Raw genomic sequence first — 13,207 nt, forward strand, 5'->3', positions numbered from 1 at the left:
AGATGCTGCTGATTGAAGGTTAAGATTATCAGGGCAAGGGGATGGCAAGCGAGACCGTGAGGAGTGAGTGCTGCTTCCAAGCATACACTGCTGGATTAGTCTACCCTGATTTCTTAATTCTTCTACTAATTGTTGTAGGAGTGCAGTTTGAGCATCAGGAATGGGAGCTATTGGAGAGGTATGTGGGTGCTCAACATCAGGGGTTTGCACTCTCTCAGATCTGACAGGCGAGTGAGGTTGTGGAATGTCCTCCTGAATGTCTCCCTCCGTGGGCAATTCCAACTCCTCTGGCTCTTCCTCAGACTCATCCTCTTTCCAGGGTTGATAATGAGGACCAGTACCAGGAATATCTGCAGGATGGAACGGTTGTGGTTCTGGTGCTTCTGCTGTAGGTTGCGACCGCTGATGATGTTGTAGGATGAAATCATCATAACGTGCGGGGAGCTGAGCCTGGCGACGTGGGCGCTCATGCGGAGACAATGAGGGCAGGGAGTGACTAGACATATCCACTGATCATCAATGAGCTCCGGCTCGAAGGACCATGAAAAGGAGTAGGAGGATGCTTAGGTAGCTAGCTTGAACCCAATGGGGCTGTCAATAAGAACAGGTCCAGTCTAGTCACTCTGATGTTAAGGTCTTTATTTTCCTTCAAAAATCAGGCATTAGGTATGGGTGTGTATGCAGGGGTGTATGTGTGCGAGCGTGTGGTCTCTACAAAAAGGACAGAATTACAATGATTTGGTTAACAATAAACATAACATTGAATTCACAGGAGATAACGTAATTTAAACAATGCAGAAGGCCATCTACTCATACTATAAATCTCAAATACATATCTAAATAACATACGCAAGCAGGAAATACAGCAAAATAAACACACTTAGGACAAACTTAAGAAATACAGAATAATAGTTAAGTGTCAAACAAAAGTACTTACATGGTCAAATACACACACGCAGGAAATAAACAAAGGAAAAAGAACTCAGTCCTCTGCACAGTGCATCCATGTGCACCAGAATGAAGGTGCTGTGGGCACAGGTGCAATTTATAGTGTCCTAATTGGCTTGAGATCAGGGGGGTGGAGCTAGAGGTTTATCGTAAATTAACAAGCCAAGAGGGGTGTGGCACATGCTTGGCACCTTGAAGCTTAAGGACACATAGCTTTTCAACAATGTAGTTTATCCAGGGAATGGAGACAAGAATAAAACCAGAACGCTGCACCGGAACCTACTACTACTGGTCAATGACTTACCTGTGGAAGCTCCCACGATGACACCTTGATCGCCGAAACCTGGAAAACAGAGAAAGACAAGAAGTCTCTTATTTTGATATTCTGGCCCGGGAGTCGCATGCTTCCTCATACCAACAGAGGAGCTGTGAAGGAGCAGACATGACTCTCCCTGTCTTTTCATTTTATCCTGTTTTATCCTGTCTGACGGGCCTCCGGAGGCGGGGCCTGCAACACAATAATGATTAGTTAACACTGTTAAAATACATAATGTAGGCTAATACAAAATAAACAATTTATTTACATAACATGTAATTACAAATGCCTGCAAAGGGAGTCAAAGGCCTGGTAATTGCTTTTGCTACACTTAAAGAACAATCAAATCCTTTTTTAGCCTGTTGGCCAAACATTTAATTCAAATATTGACTTTATCTTCAATTTTTGGACAGCTTTTTGCTATAGATGACACAGCCTCTATAATTTCTTCAAGAAAAAAAAAAAAAAAATGTGGACATCACAACCCTTATAAAAATAAACCATGATTTTATTGTAGTAAAACGGCTTAATTTTTTTTGCATGATTTCTGAATGCTTGAAACTATAAAATCAGTTAGACAACTGTAGGCCTAATGAAGTCATAGCCATAAGTAACTGTTGAGAGCTGCTATTGTAATTTGTAGTACAATTTATTTATTTACCTTTTTATTTTATTAAAGTTATATTTTGACCCCTATTGTTTTTTTTTTAAATAATATTTGAGGAAGGGGGCACAACAATACAATCCTGCTTAGGGCACCCATTTGGCCACCATTTGATTTCTATCTGAATGGCTCCTTTTGAAAGAAAGTAACTGGTTTTTAGTAACTTTCTTTCTGGAAAGAAAGTAATGTGGTTTTGTGTCAGGCTCTAAAAAAAGCTAAGCTGACTTGAGGTGGTAATATAAAAACACATTAAAATAGCTAATAAAAATGGGGATCTGGATATATTCAGACCTTAATCTCAATTAGACCCAACAACTCATATGCCAGAAGCAAGTGCATATAGTTTAAATATAGTATTTTTGCTTACTATATATTTTAAGTTACTTTCTTTCAAAAGGAGCAATTCAGAAAGAAATCATAATACATGTTATCATTTTATATAATATTTTAATAGTAGAAACTGGTAACATGTACAATATACATGTTACAGGTACACCTGAATTTCAAAGAATTGTGCAAATAATCCTTAATATAAATAAAATCATACAACTTATTTCATATTGTGGAGGTCAATCTTAAACCGTAAATATATCATAATGGAAACATTACAGCAAGCAAAAGATAATTAAATAAACTCTTGTGGTTTCCGGTGTGAGGTAATAAACAAGGTTACAAATTAATGTTCTTAATGTCATTATGAATAATTGCTTTGGTGGCACGCATAATTACTGCCTATGTGCAATCAGAAAAATTAGGAAATGAAACTGAGAAAGTTTGTGCATTTTGCAGTGAAAAGCATGACACGTTTTCTTTCTGATCTTTGATAGAACTGGAAAATCCCACTGCTTAAAAAGAAATGCCTTCAGACCATGATAGTCAAAGATGAGCTAAATAAAGAAGTACACGCTATTTGACAATATAGAAAGTGAATGGAACATATAACTGTACATAATACATAAAATGTAAATATGGTGTGCAGTTTTGAGTTAAAGTTGGTTCTATTGCTTTAATTGTGCTTTATATGCAGCTGATGGAGATGAATAAAAACAAACCTGATAACTGTGATGTTCTCCACAGAATGAATGGAGTGCAGCTCGATATTTCTTTATACATGATATGTGAGGTCACTGAATATCAATAGCGCAAGACCACTTAAAAAGCAGAAGCCTTCAGTCATATTCAGATTGAATTGACTCGGATAACATATGTAATTATCACTTAAATTGTTCTGAACCGATGGGTTCCCCATATCCAGGTTAATAGATGTAGAGCTTTGTACAGTAGGTCTTTGTATGCCTGGTTAAACTGCCGGTTCATGGCTGCATACAGCAAAGGGTTAATGCAACTATTTAGCCAAGCAAGGTTTGAACAGAACATATGAATGACCTGTGGCGCATGGTTGGCCTTATCAGCGACATTCAGCAACAAAAATGGTGCAAAGCAAACTACAAAACACAAGAAAACTGTAAAGCACATTCGAGTTACATGCTTAAATTCACTGTCCTCTCTTGAGCCGGCAGCTGGAGTGGTCTTTATTGTTACCGGAGATGGTTTAGAAGACGTTTCTATGTCTTTTGGGGCATCTTGAATGGAGTTTTTTGGTTCTTTTTTTTTGGTTGTGTGGCCCTCAGATTTCTCCTCTGCTTTGTTCCTATTCTGCTCCTCTACTGCTTCATCATTACTGATCTCACAGCTTAGAGTTGTTGAAGCTCCATCACTGATTCCGCCGTCATCCATCACCGCTTCAGCTTCGGCCCACTTGCGTTTTGATGAGCGATGACTGAGCCTGTACTTCAGAAAAGCCTTGGCAGCTAAACACACCTTATGGTAGATGAGTAAGTAGAAAAGGCCCACACAACCCAAGCCCAAGGAGAAGTACAGGTAAAGCAGTACAGTGGTGTAAGGCCGCCCTTTACTGCGGTGAAAACTGCAGGTGCACACTTGCGGGGCAAACACATAGATGGGCCAAAGTGGGGCGAAACTGGCTATACCCAGTAGCCAGGATGAGATGAGGAGCACTGCCACTCCACGGCGGGACAGGATCAGACGGGCACAGTGAGAAGTGCGATGTGCAACAATCAAGTAACGGCTCATAGCGATGAGGCATAATGTTATAATGGACACGCTGTAGGACAGGAATAGAAGGAATCCAAACATCCGACACCACGTGGCTCCGCCTCTCCAGTGCAAGTGCAGGTATGAGTCAACAATGACCGGTTGGAGCATCATGCAGTAAAGAAGGTCAGCGAGGGCAAGGTTTACTATGAGAACATTGAAACGTGTCCTCAGGCTGGCATCAGTGGCAAAAGCGAGGACCGTCATAATATTCCCTATGGTTCCTACTAATGTCACACCCGATCCCAAGAGGACGCCAAAATAACGGTAGCCCTCTACAGTTGGGGACGCACAAGAAAAGGTATCATTTTTCAAAGGATCAGTGCTGTTCCACATCCTGAGGAGACACAAAACAGTAAATTAATCAAAAATCAATGCAATGTCACACATTTTTTATGTATTTTTTCAAGCATTATGTTTTATGTCTACATGTCACTTTAAGAGCCGCTTGGTTTCATTTTTCTTTCTGAAACTGAATGCCACAGTCTAAGGTCACTACATACCACATAGATTACCATCATAGATTTAGTTTGCTTAATTCTTAAGGAATTAAAGGGATATTTCTACACCAAAATAAAAATTCTGTCATCATTTACTCCCCCTCATGTTCTTCCAAACCTGTATGGCTATACAACCTTTATAACACAAAAGATGATATTTTGATGAACCAAACAATTTTGGTTACCATTTTCTTCCATTGAATGGACAAAACACCTATACATTTTTCAAAATATCTTCTTTTATGTTACACAGAAGAAAGAAAGTCATTTAGAATTACTTTATTTTCCCCACTATCCCTTTAAACTGTCTATCAGCACATTGGCTAAATATAAGCATATGAACACAAGGCCATTTTATCCTGCATTTATTTGGGGGTAATATTTCCACCAGCAATTATTAATGACATGAGGTATATTATAGGCCAATAGAAAACTAACAACACTACAAAACTAACAACAGTTCATTAGTAAAAGAAAAAAAAAATCTAGATATATTTTTTCCGTCAGTGGCTTACCTTGCAACAGCTGTGGCATCCATCCACTATGGTTTCCTCAAGTTTTTATAAACATACCTATACTTTGTTCTTTTTTGTTTTTAGCACAATTTTTTCATATGTCTCAGTTTTCTGTTTTGTCAGATAGACCCTACAGCCACGACTCCATTGTCTCCTTTAGTCTCATAACTGGTACTGATGGTTTAACACAACATGTTATGTGCTTGAGACATCTGATTAAATGTGAGGTCTCTGTGAGCAGGGCCGGTTTTGTGCCCAATTCTGACCCCCGCCAGATTTTTAGGTGTGGGGGAGGGGGTTAGGATTAAGGGTGGGGTTAGGATTAGGCAAAAATGGACACAACACCGGTGCTTTCGGTTTCAGAGAATACGTGAATATCTGTTTTTAAGTTTTCCGGACATGCAAGTGAAACCAAGTGGAACCCCTGATCTATAATATAGATAGATCAGTGAGTGGAACTGATAATTTCAGTTCACGCTCCTTGCATATCAACAGGTTTATATATATATATATATATATATATATATATATATATATATATATATATATATATATATATATATATATATATATGTATAAAGGTAAATATATTTCCAGCGTTGAGGCTTTCAAGAAACTGTGCCGAGGCGATATCTGGTGGTCAGACTTGGTTTTTTCACCAAATGTAACAAAAACATCGCGGAACAGAGGATGGGTTGAGAAAAGTTTTGAATCTATGTCAACTCGTGTCATGCGTAGTCCGGTCAACGTATTTACATATTGATAAATAATATAAAATATACAAGTGTGTGATTATAATTAATAATTGACGCGAGTAGCGGCAAAGCTATTTTGGGTGAGCTGTTCGGAGTCCCAGAGCTGAGAGCCATAACGGACACAAACAGTTCTGTCGCTGAAGAACTGAAATGTAACCAAAGAAATTAAGATCCATATTACAACGTTATTGCTTCGGCCAAACGTGCTCCATGAGATGTCGTTCAGCGGACCCTTACCTTTCTAACTAAACCGGGATTTACAGCAGTGGATGTGTTTATGACTCGTTATAACTACGAATCTGGTATGTACAGCGTTTCCATAGGGATAGTTTTTAAGGGGTGTTCAGGACGCCCGCGTTCTGGTGCTGGCTAACAGGATAAACTATAAAAATAATATTAACTAATCTTTATCATTACAAAAGTTAATCAGCGACTATAGAGTAGTGAAGTGAGTTCTCCTTTTTATTTTGTTCTTTGATTTACATCAATGACACTTCAGATTTCACTTTAAAAGCAGCGCTATCTCTTTAAACCTGATGCACACGTGGCAGATAAGAGATTTTACCATCATTTAGGATTCACTTAAGGCCGTGTTTACGATGTTATTCGCAATAACCGCATCATTTTCATATAACTGGCTGCGTTTTTGTCTGCTGATGCGGCTCAGCAGTGAATGTGGAAAGTTAAACGCACAGCCTTTCTAACTCCATTTGACAATCAAGTACGGTCATTATATGAATTTAAACCAAAGTTGTGGATATCTCATAATCCCGTCACATGAGCGCTTTTCCGTGAGTGTATTCCTTTTCTTTTTCGGCTGTGAAACAACGGCCCGTGCCATGTTGACACCTTGTGGACAGTACTAACAACTAATTAGAGCAAAACAATTCAAGGCGTGTGTACGACTCCCGAGACGGATAAAGATGATTGGCGGGCCGCCAATTGAATAGCCCTGCTTTAGAGCATGATAAAGTGCAATAGAGGTCTGACATTCAGTTTCTGTCTGGTATGGAGGTTATGTTATTCTAAACCATTGTACTGAATCTTATATAAGTGAACACACACACACACACTCACAACCAAGTCAATGTAAAGTAAAACTCAAGAGTCATGCGAAGCCCCGATTTTTTTTTCAAACCAGCTGTCTCGAACTCCCAATACTGCATGACGTTGGAAGTTTCAAACGGTCATCAATCACGTGGTATTGTGATTTCGATACATTAATCAACACAACTGAATCGGAGCGTCGGAGCTTTGGTATCAATCGTCCCATCACTAGATCGCATTCGCCACACGGGTGCCTGCGAATTCTTCTTTGAGGTAAATAAAAGTTTTACTGGTTATGTTTAATGTAATACTTTTTAAAAGTGTGATATTTTGTATAATCGGGTGTATAAAAATATTTTGTGTAGATGGCAATGATGGTTCGTCGTAGCTAGGTATGAGATATAGCCTATATGAAGTGTATATTTGTTTTATATTGTGCTGTCCTTTTCATTGTGTTGTAAATGTATTGAAATGTGTATTTTTGTATTTATGATATTTGATGTGTTATTATTATTATTTAGCCCATTAATAGTGTTGGTGGTTTTAAAAATGTTTTTGAATGTTATAGCACAATAATGAAAGTTTTTTTCTGTCTCTGCTGTTTTTGGAGCTGGCCTTTGTTGGCTATTTTGAATTACAAGTTAACTCCGATGTAAATTTTTGCACATTTGCACGTGGGGTGGGGTGGGGCGGAACCCTTCCAGTATCAACTTGCTTCCAAGTAAGCCTATTGTCTGTTCTATAACTTTTGATGAGTTGATAATAAATTATGATTACAAGGATGATTGGGATGGAGAAATTTATTGCTGGTCATAGATCGGGTTTAAATATACATTTACACAACTAAAGATTATATCAACCAAAAAACTGTGTAACTGTGTATCGTTCTCTTTAGGTTCCTTCTAATAAATGAGTAAGAAGCATTTAAAACAATAAACCGAGAATACGCACTGTTGCTCAATATTTAATTACAGCTTCAGATTCATAATATTTTAATTTGCTACAAGCAGGATACACAAGAAGCACGTTCAACGCTGACACACAGTCAGTTTTCATGATAATAATAATCATATACAGTAACCGTTAGCATGTCTGCGATTAATGTGCACCATGAAAAACATTTTAGGGGGCCAAAGGCAGTCCTCGGCCTTTGACTAATGGGTAAGTCCGCCCCTGATGTGGACCTCAGAGAACACTAAGAAACAATAAAAAAAAGGCAGTTCATGACCCCTTTGAAGAAGTAACCACTCATTTGTCAGCAGATATTCATAAATGTTCAAATCAATTTTAAACATTAGGTAATTATATCACCTTTTTTTATATAAGAAAAGACAAATGCTTAAACAAAGGAAAAAAGTTGCCCATGCCTACAATTGACACTAAATAATGACATGCTAGAAATTGAAAGAGGAAACAAAAAGAGATGAGGATTCTACTAATTGAGTGAGGTAAGCACTGTTAGACATACAAGTATGTTGAACATAAACAATATGCATTTACAGCCCTGAGTGAAGTCAGTGCAGCAGTTCTTTGACTGTTGCTCATTCCTGACTGCGCAACTCATCCAAAGTGGTACTGAAGTAAAATCTCCAAAGATCATCTGATTTATGTGCAAGTGACATGATTTTAAGCATGTGATCAAATAATCCATGGAATTATGAGACACCTCACACTGCAGAGACACAAAAACAAAAATATAAGTCATGAGAATGAGCAAGAAAGAGTTAATTTTGGTCTATAATTTTTGGAAATTTAAAGTATATGTTTAATGTATTTTATGGTGTGCAGTAATTAAAAATTACGTATTTAGGTATGTAAAATGTATGCATATTTGTATATCTGCATTATGTACCAAAATGTGAAAGCATGTGGCATTGATTTTAAAGAAACACTTTTGAAGTAAGACATTTCATGAAGAACTGGTAACACTTTAAAAACATTGACTTTATACATCCATTCACAATGAGACTATCCAATTAAACATGATTTTAAAAAATGCTAAAAGCAAAAAAGTGAAGCAAGCTAAGAAAAATGACTAGCATAATTTGTTTGCAGACGCCAAATGATGTGATATTTTGTTTCTAATGCAACAAAAAAATTTATATTTTTAAACATCTGTAAGTATTACTGAAATGAGTGTGTTTGGACTTACAGGCACAAAGCTGTCTATAATCTTTGCAGCAGTTTAAAATGCAGTTAGTATTGCAGTTGCAGCGGAAGTTACTGTTGTACTTCTCATTACATCTCCCGCTACAGGAGGTTGAGGCTGCACATACAAACCAGCATTAGTCAAACAAGTATCCTCTGTTAATTGTGTATAAGCTGTGTAGGTGTCTGAGAGAATGTTTTACTTAGGCTGGCAGAGCATGAGTTTGAGGGACTGAAGGTGACAAATCCAGGCAGGTTTTGTCCCAGGTTGTTTGTGATCCAACTCTGATATCGAGACACACTGGTGTAAACTCCAGGAGAGTTGGGCCTGGCACAGCCGTAACCCCAGCTAGTGATACCAGACTGAACCCACACTGTACACTGCTTACTCACCATCGGACCACCAGAATCCCCCTATAGAGAGGGACAGAAAAAGAGAGATAGGAGGTTTTTATTATTATTATTATTATTATTATTAGGATAGTAATTTTAACAGTAAAAGACTAAAAAATGCTCATGTAAAAACCTGTTAATTGGTTAATGGTAAGCTTTATATGTTGAAAACTGTAAACTAATGCAGGTGTCTTAACCGGACGGCCATGGCCCACTAGGGGATTCTCCAGGGGGCCACAAGATAACAGGTAATTCATTTCAACATATTCTATAATTCAGAAATTGTATGATTTATAGGTTAATTAAAAAAAATAAAAATAAAAAACAACAGCACCACCACCTCTCTTGTGCATATTCTGTGATTGTTTAGGAGCAGGTCAAGCTGTTTCTAATTCACTTCTAATTCACTGTGTGAAATTCAGACTGAACAGCAGCTCATATGCAGGAGCATTTGAAAGCAAACATCAGCTCTCGGTTGGATAAAGCAAAGCAATGTTGCGCTAGTAAAGTTTTGATGGATGATGATTGTAATCAAGCTAAAGGCTATTACAGAAGTAATCCTGACATACAGGAATCATACTTTAGGTGTGTGTTTGTTATTATTGATGAGGAAACAAACAGTATTTATGCTCTCAATGCACAGATCACTATAACATTGTATTTCTGAATTAACACATGTCAAAATGAATGTACTCAGAGTGTTTTTATCGTGGATGCTGGCAGATGAAGTGTGCTTTGGAGGAGTTGGTGAAGATCAGTGATGTTTGTATGGGTACAAGTCACTCCAAACACAGACATGATTGCTTGTAACAGAGGAACGGTTCACTGATTGATGTCAACTCACATTTAGATAGTATTTATCCTCAATAGACAATGTGAATGCAAACAATTTACAATAGGTCTTGTAGTATGTTATACGGTAGCTTTACATGCTTCGATGTGTGCCAATATTCTGTTTGTTCATTGTACCTGGCAGGTGTCTATGCCTCCCTGTATTAAACCAGCACACATCATGTTGCTAGTAACAGATCCAGAACCCATCAGATTATTACATTGAACATTGTCGACCACTGGAATCATAGTCTCCTGCAGAATCCCAGGAGAAGGAAGGCTCACTGAACACCAAAAACACAATCATTAATGAATGATTTTAGGAGTAAATGCATTATGAATTAATGGGTTTGCATGTGTTTGTACCTCCAGATTGAATATCTCCCCAGCCTGTGATCCAGCTGCTGGTGCCAGAAGGGAAGACGCTGTTCTGGGCTGCCAGGCACACGGGTCTAATGTAGTTATTAAAGGAGACTGTGGAGGACAGCCGGAGCAGAGCAATGTCATTGTCGTTTGTGTTGCTGTTATAAGAGGGGTGAACGATTATCGTTCTCACGGTTCTTCTGATCTCATTGGCATTGACTCCCTGCTGTGTCCTCCTTCCCAAATACACAAGCAGACTGGATGTGCTGACACTAAATACAGTCAGAGAATGTGAACAATTTTGCAGTGTCATCTGACATAATTTGGTATTTTGGCATTTGGTAAAATTGACTTAAATGTCTTTGAATGCCAAAGGTTTACATTGCATTTGAATGTCAAGCATGACATGTCTTTTCAGTCTTTTTCCCAATTAAAACAAAGCTGTTGCATATGTGTGTTTAGGTGAATCTTACCCAGGTAAACAGTGAGCTGCTGTCAGCACCCATTCGTTGTTGATGAGGGAGCCTCCACAAAAGTGATATCCAGAATGCTGCAGACTGACCTGCCACGGCCAAGACCCATCAGGTGCGTTCACACCACCAACAATACGGGTGTTTAGAGGAGCTTGTCCACAAACTATGAGAAAGAGATCAGAGATTATTCAGTATTTTAGAATTTCTACTATATGACTTGATGTTGACATATGAATGAGAGGAGCTCTTACCAATCAACTGAGAAAGTGAACCTGCAAGGGAAGAAATAAAGTGCACATTAGAAAAATGTTATCTTCATGTTTTCTTTATAATGACCCTGCACACATTATTGCATTATTGCACTAATAATGGTAGATTCAGTTAACAGTTTAGTTGGTGGGCATAACTTTTTGGTAAGTTTGGAATATATTTAGTAGTCGTTGCTGAATATTCATCTTTTCCATGATATAATTTAAAAATACTTTTCAGTTATTTAATAATATTTAAATAAAAAAAGTTATTTTAAATTATTTTATTTCACAGTATTTCACATTTCAAATTTTTCACTTTTTGTAAAATCCATAAATCCAGCACTCTTTTTTCAAACACATAAAAAATCTTAATTATTCCAAACTTTTGACTGGTAGTGTATTTTTTGACATGACATCACAACAGTGTTTCTTGCACCAGCGCTCTTCACATGCTTCATTGATGCTTGCATATAGAACAGCCACAGACTCAGCACCCCTCTATTTCCACTCACTATTACGAATCTACTAGCTAGTGAGCGACGCCTCGTGGTACCTTCACAGAGAGGCTCAAAATCACTTTCCAGAACATTCTCGTTCACCATTCCTGGCTGGTGGAATGATCTTCCCAGCCCTATCCAGAATGCTGAATCCCTGACAATCCCTGAAAACCCATCTCTTTCTAAACTACTTTCTAAAATTCTAGATTTGTACTTATTTGAACAATGTCTGAAACTTGGTATTACAAGCACTTTCTGTGTCTGTTTGCCTCTTTAAGAATAATCACTTTATGCATCTCCTGATTGTAAGTCGCTTTGGATAATAGCGTGTGCAAAATGACTAAATGTAAATGCAAGTACAAGAACCGACTCCTAAGAGTAATTTATTTGTGAATCTGATTACACAGCAACCTGTTTAGTCTGATTGATGAACAAATGATTCTTACAAGTCGGCTCTTTTCATAAAACATTAAATATGAGTCACTACGAATCAACATATGATACTGGACTGCAAGTTTCATGTCATATTATTTTAACAAAGCATTTGTTCCCTTTGTATTATTTCTTTGTTCATGGTTATCCTTACCGTAATAGATGTATCATGAGACCTTACCTTTGGCACATATGAGCAGGGTCATTGTGACGCATGTTAATCTCCACATCTTCACACAGTCCCTCTGTTTGCTAGCAGAATGAATGCTGCAGGTAATTTTGTTCTCTGAGACTCTTCCAGTCCCTTTTATATAGTTGTGCTTCTCGGTTTACTCTTCTCATCCGTCACTCACCTGCCCACTTCTTTTCTCTTTATGCTCCTCCTCCATTTTTGTCATTCTCTTTCAATCTTCATATTCTTTTTAGTATGAAAAGCTGTCAAGCACATAGCCAATCACTTCACTGAGAACATTTTTACAGAGTTTGTACTTATTGTTAATTAATTGCAGGTATATTTGAGCAGTCATGATAAATACAAACTCCTATGAGGTCATTGTTAGAGAAGTCACAGAGATATTACATTGTAGTAAATAGTGAATGATTAGCTTTTTTACTTATTTGATATCATGTGGTATTTGAACTTTCAGCAGAATTTCAAACTGGCCCTACAAGTTAATTTACATTGAAAAACATAAAGAAAAATATGGAATGGCAGAAGGAATTGAATCTTAAATGTTTCACATTGAATTTTAATGTCAAGCATGACATGTCCTTTTTCAGTCCTTTTTTCTTTTAGTCTGACTTTCTTTCCTGCTTGCTTCATTTCTTTTAGAAACCCTTTAGAAAGTAAGACACAGACAGTGTGTTACTTTTGACAACTTATTGTCAGATGGCAGCAACAATTACTCATAATAAAAGACATACACAGGATAGGTGTATCAGTGTGTGTGTGTTTAGAT

The 13,207-nt window shown here is 37.6% G+C and overlaps 2 protein-coding genes across 2 annotated transcripts; both read right to left on the minus strand.

Moving 5' to 3' along the window:
* Positions 1 to 2,407: 2,407 nt before the first annotated feature.
* Positions 2,408 to 4,379, minus strand: LOC132151283 (G-protein coupled receptor 84-like). The gene has a single exon (XM_059559390.1). The coding sequence runs from the start codon at positions 4,377 to 4,379 to the stop codon at positions 3,147 to 3,149; it is 1,233 nt and encodes a 410-aa protein (XP_059415373.1). The 3' UTR covers positions 2,408 to 3,146.
* Positions 4,380 to 8,451: 4,072 nt separating this feature from the next.
* LOC132151284 (serine protease 33-like) lies at positions 8,452 to 12,728 on the minus strand. The gene is made up of 8 exons (XM_059559391.1): positions 12,430 to 12,728; positions 11,320 to 11,340; positions 11,069 to 11,231; positions 10,599 to 10,867; positions 10,371 to 10,516; positions 9,212 to 9,422; positions 9,013 to 9,126; positions 8,452 to 8,532 (listed from the first exon to the last, which is right to left on the minus strand). Exons 1-8 carry the CDS (start codon positions 12,476 to 12,478, stop codon positions 8,528 to 8,530), a joined length of 978 nt encoding a protein of 325 aa, XP_059415374.1. The 5' UTR covers positions 12,479 to 12,728; the 3' UTR covers positions 8,452 to 8,527.
* Positions 12,729 to 13,207: the final 479 nt, after the last annotated feature.

Source organism: Carassius carassius, chromosome 10 (assembly GCF_963082965.1).
Source record: "Carassius carassius chromosome 10, fCarCar2.1, whole genome shotgun sequence".
Classification (NCBI taxonomy): Eukaryota; Metazoa; Chordata; class Actinopteri; order Cypriniformes; family Cyprinidae; genus Carassius; species Carassius carassius.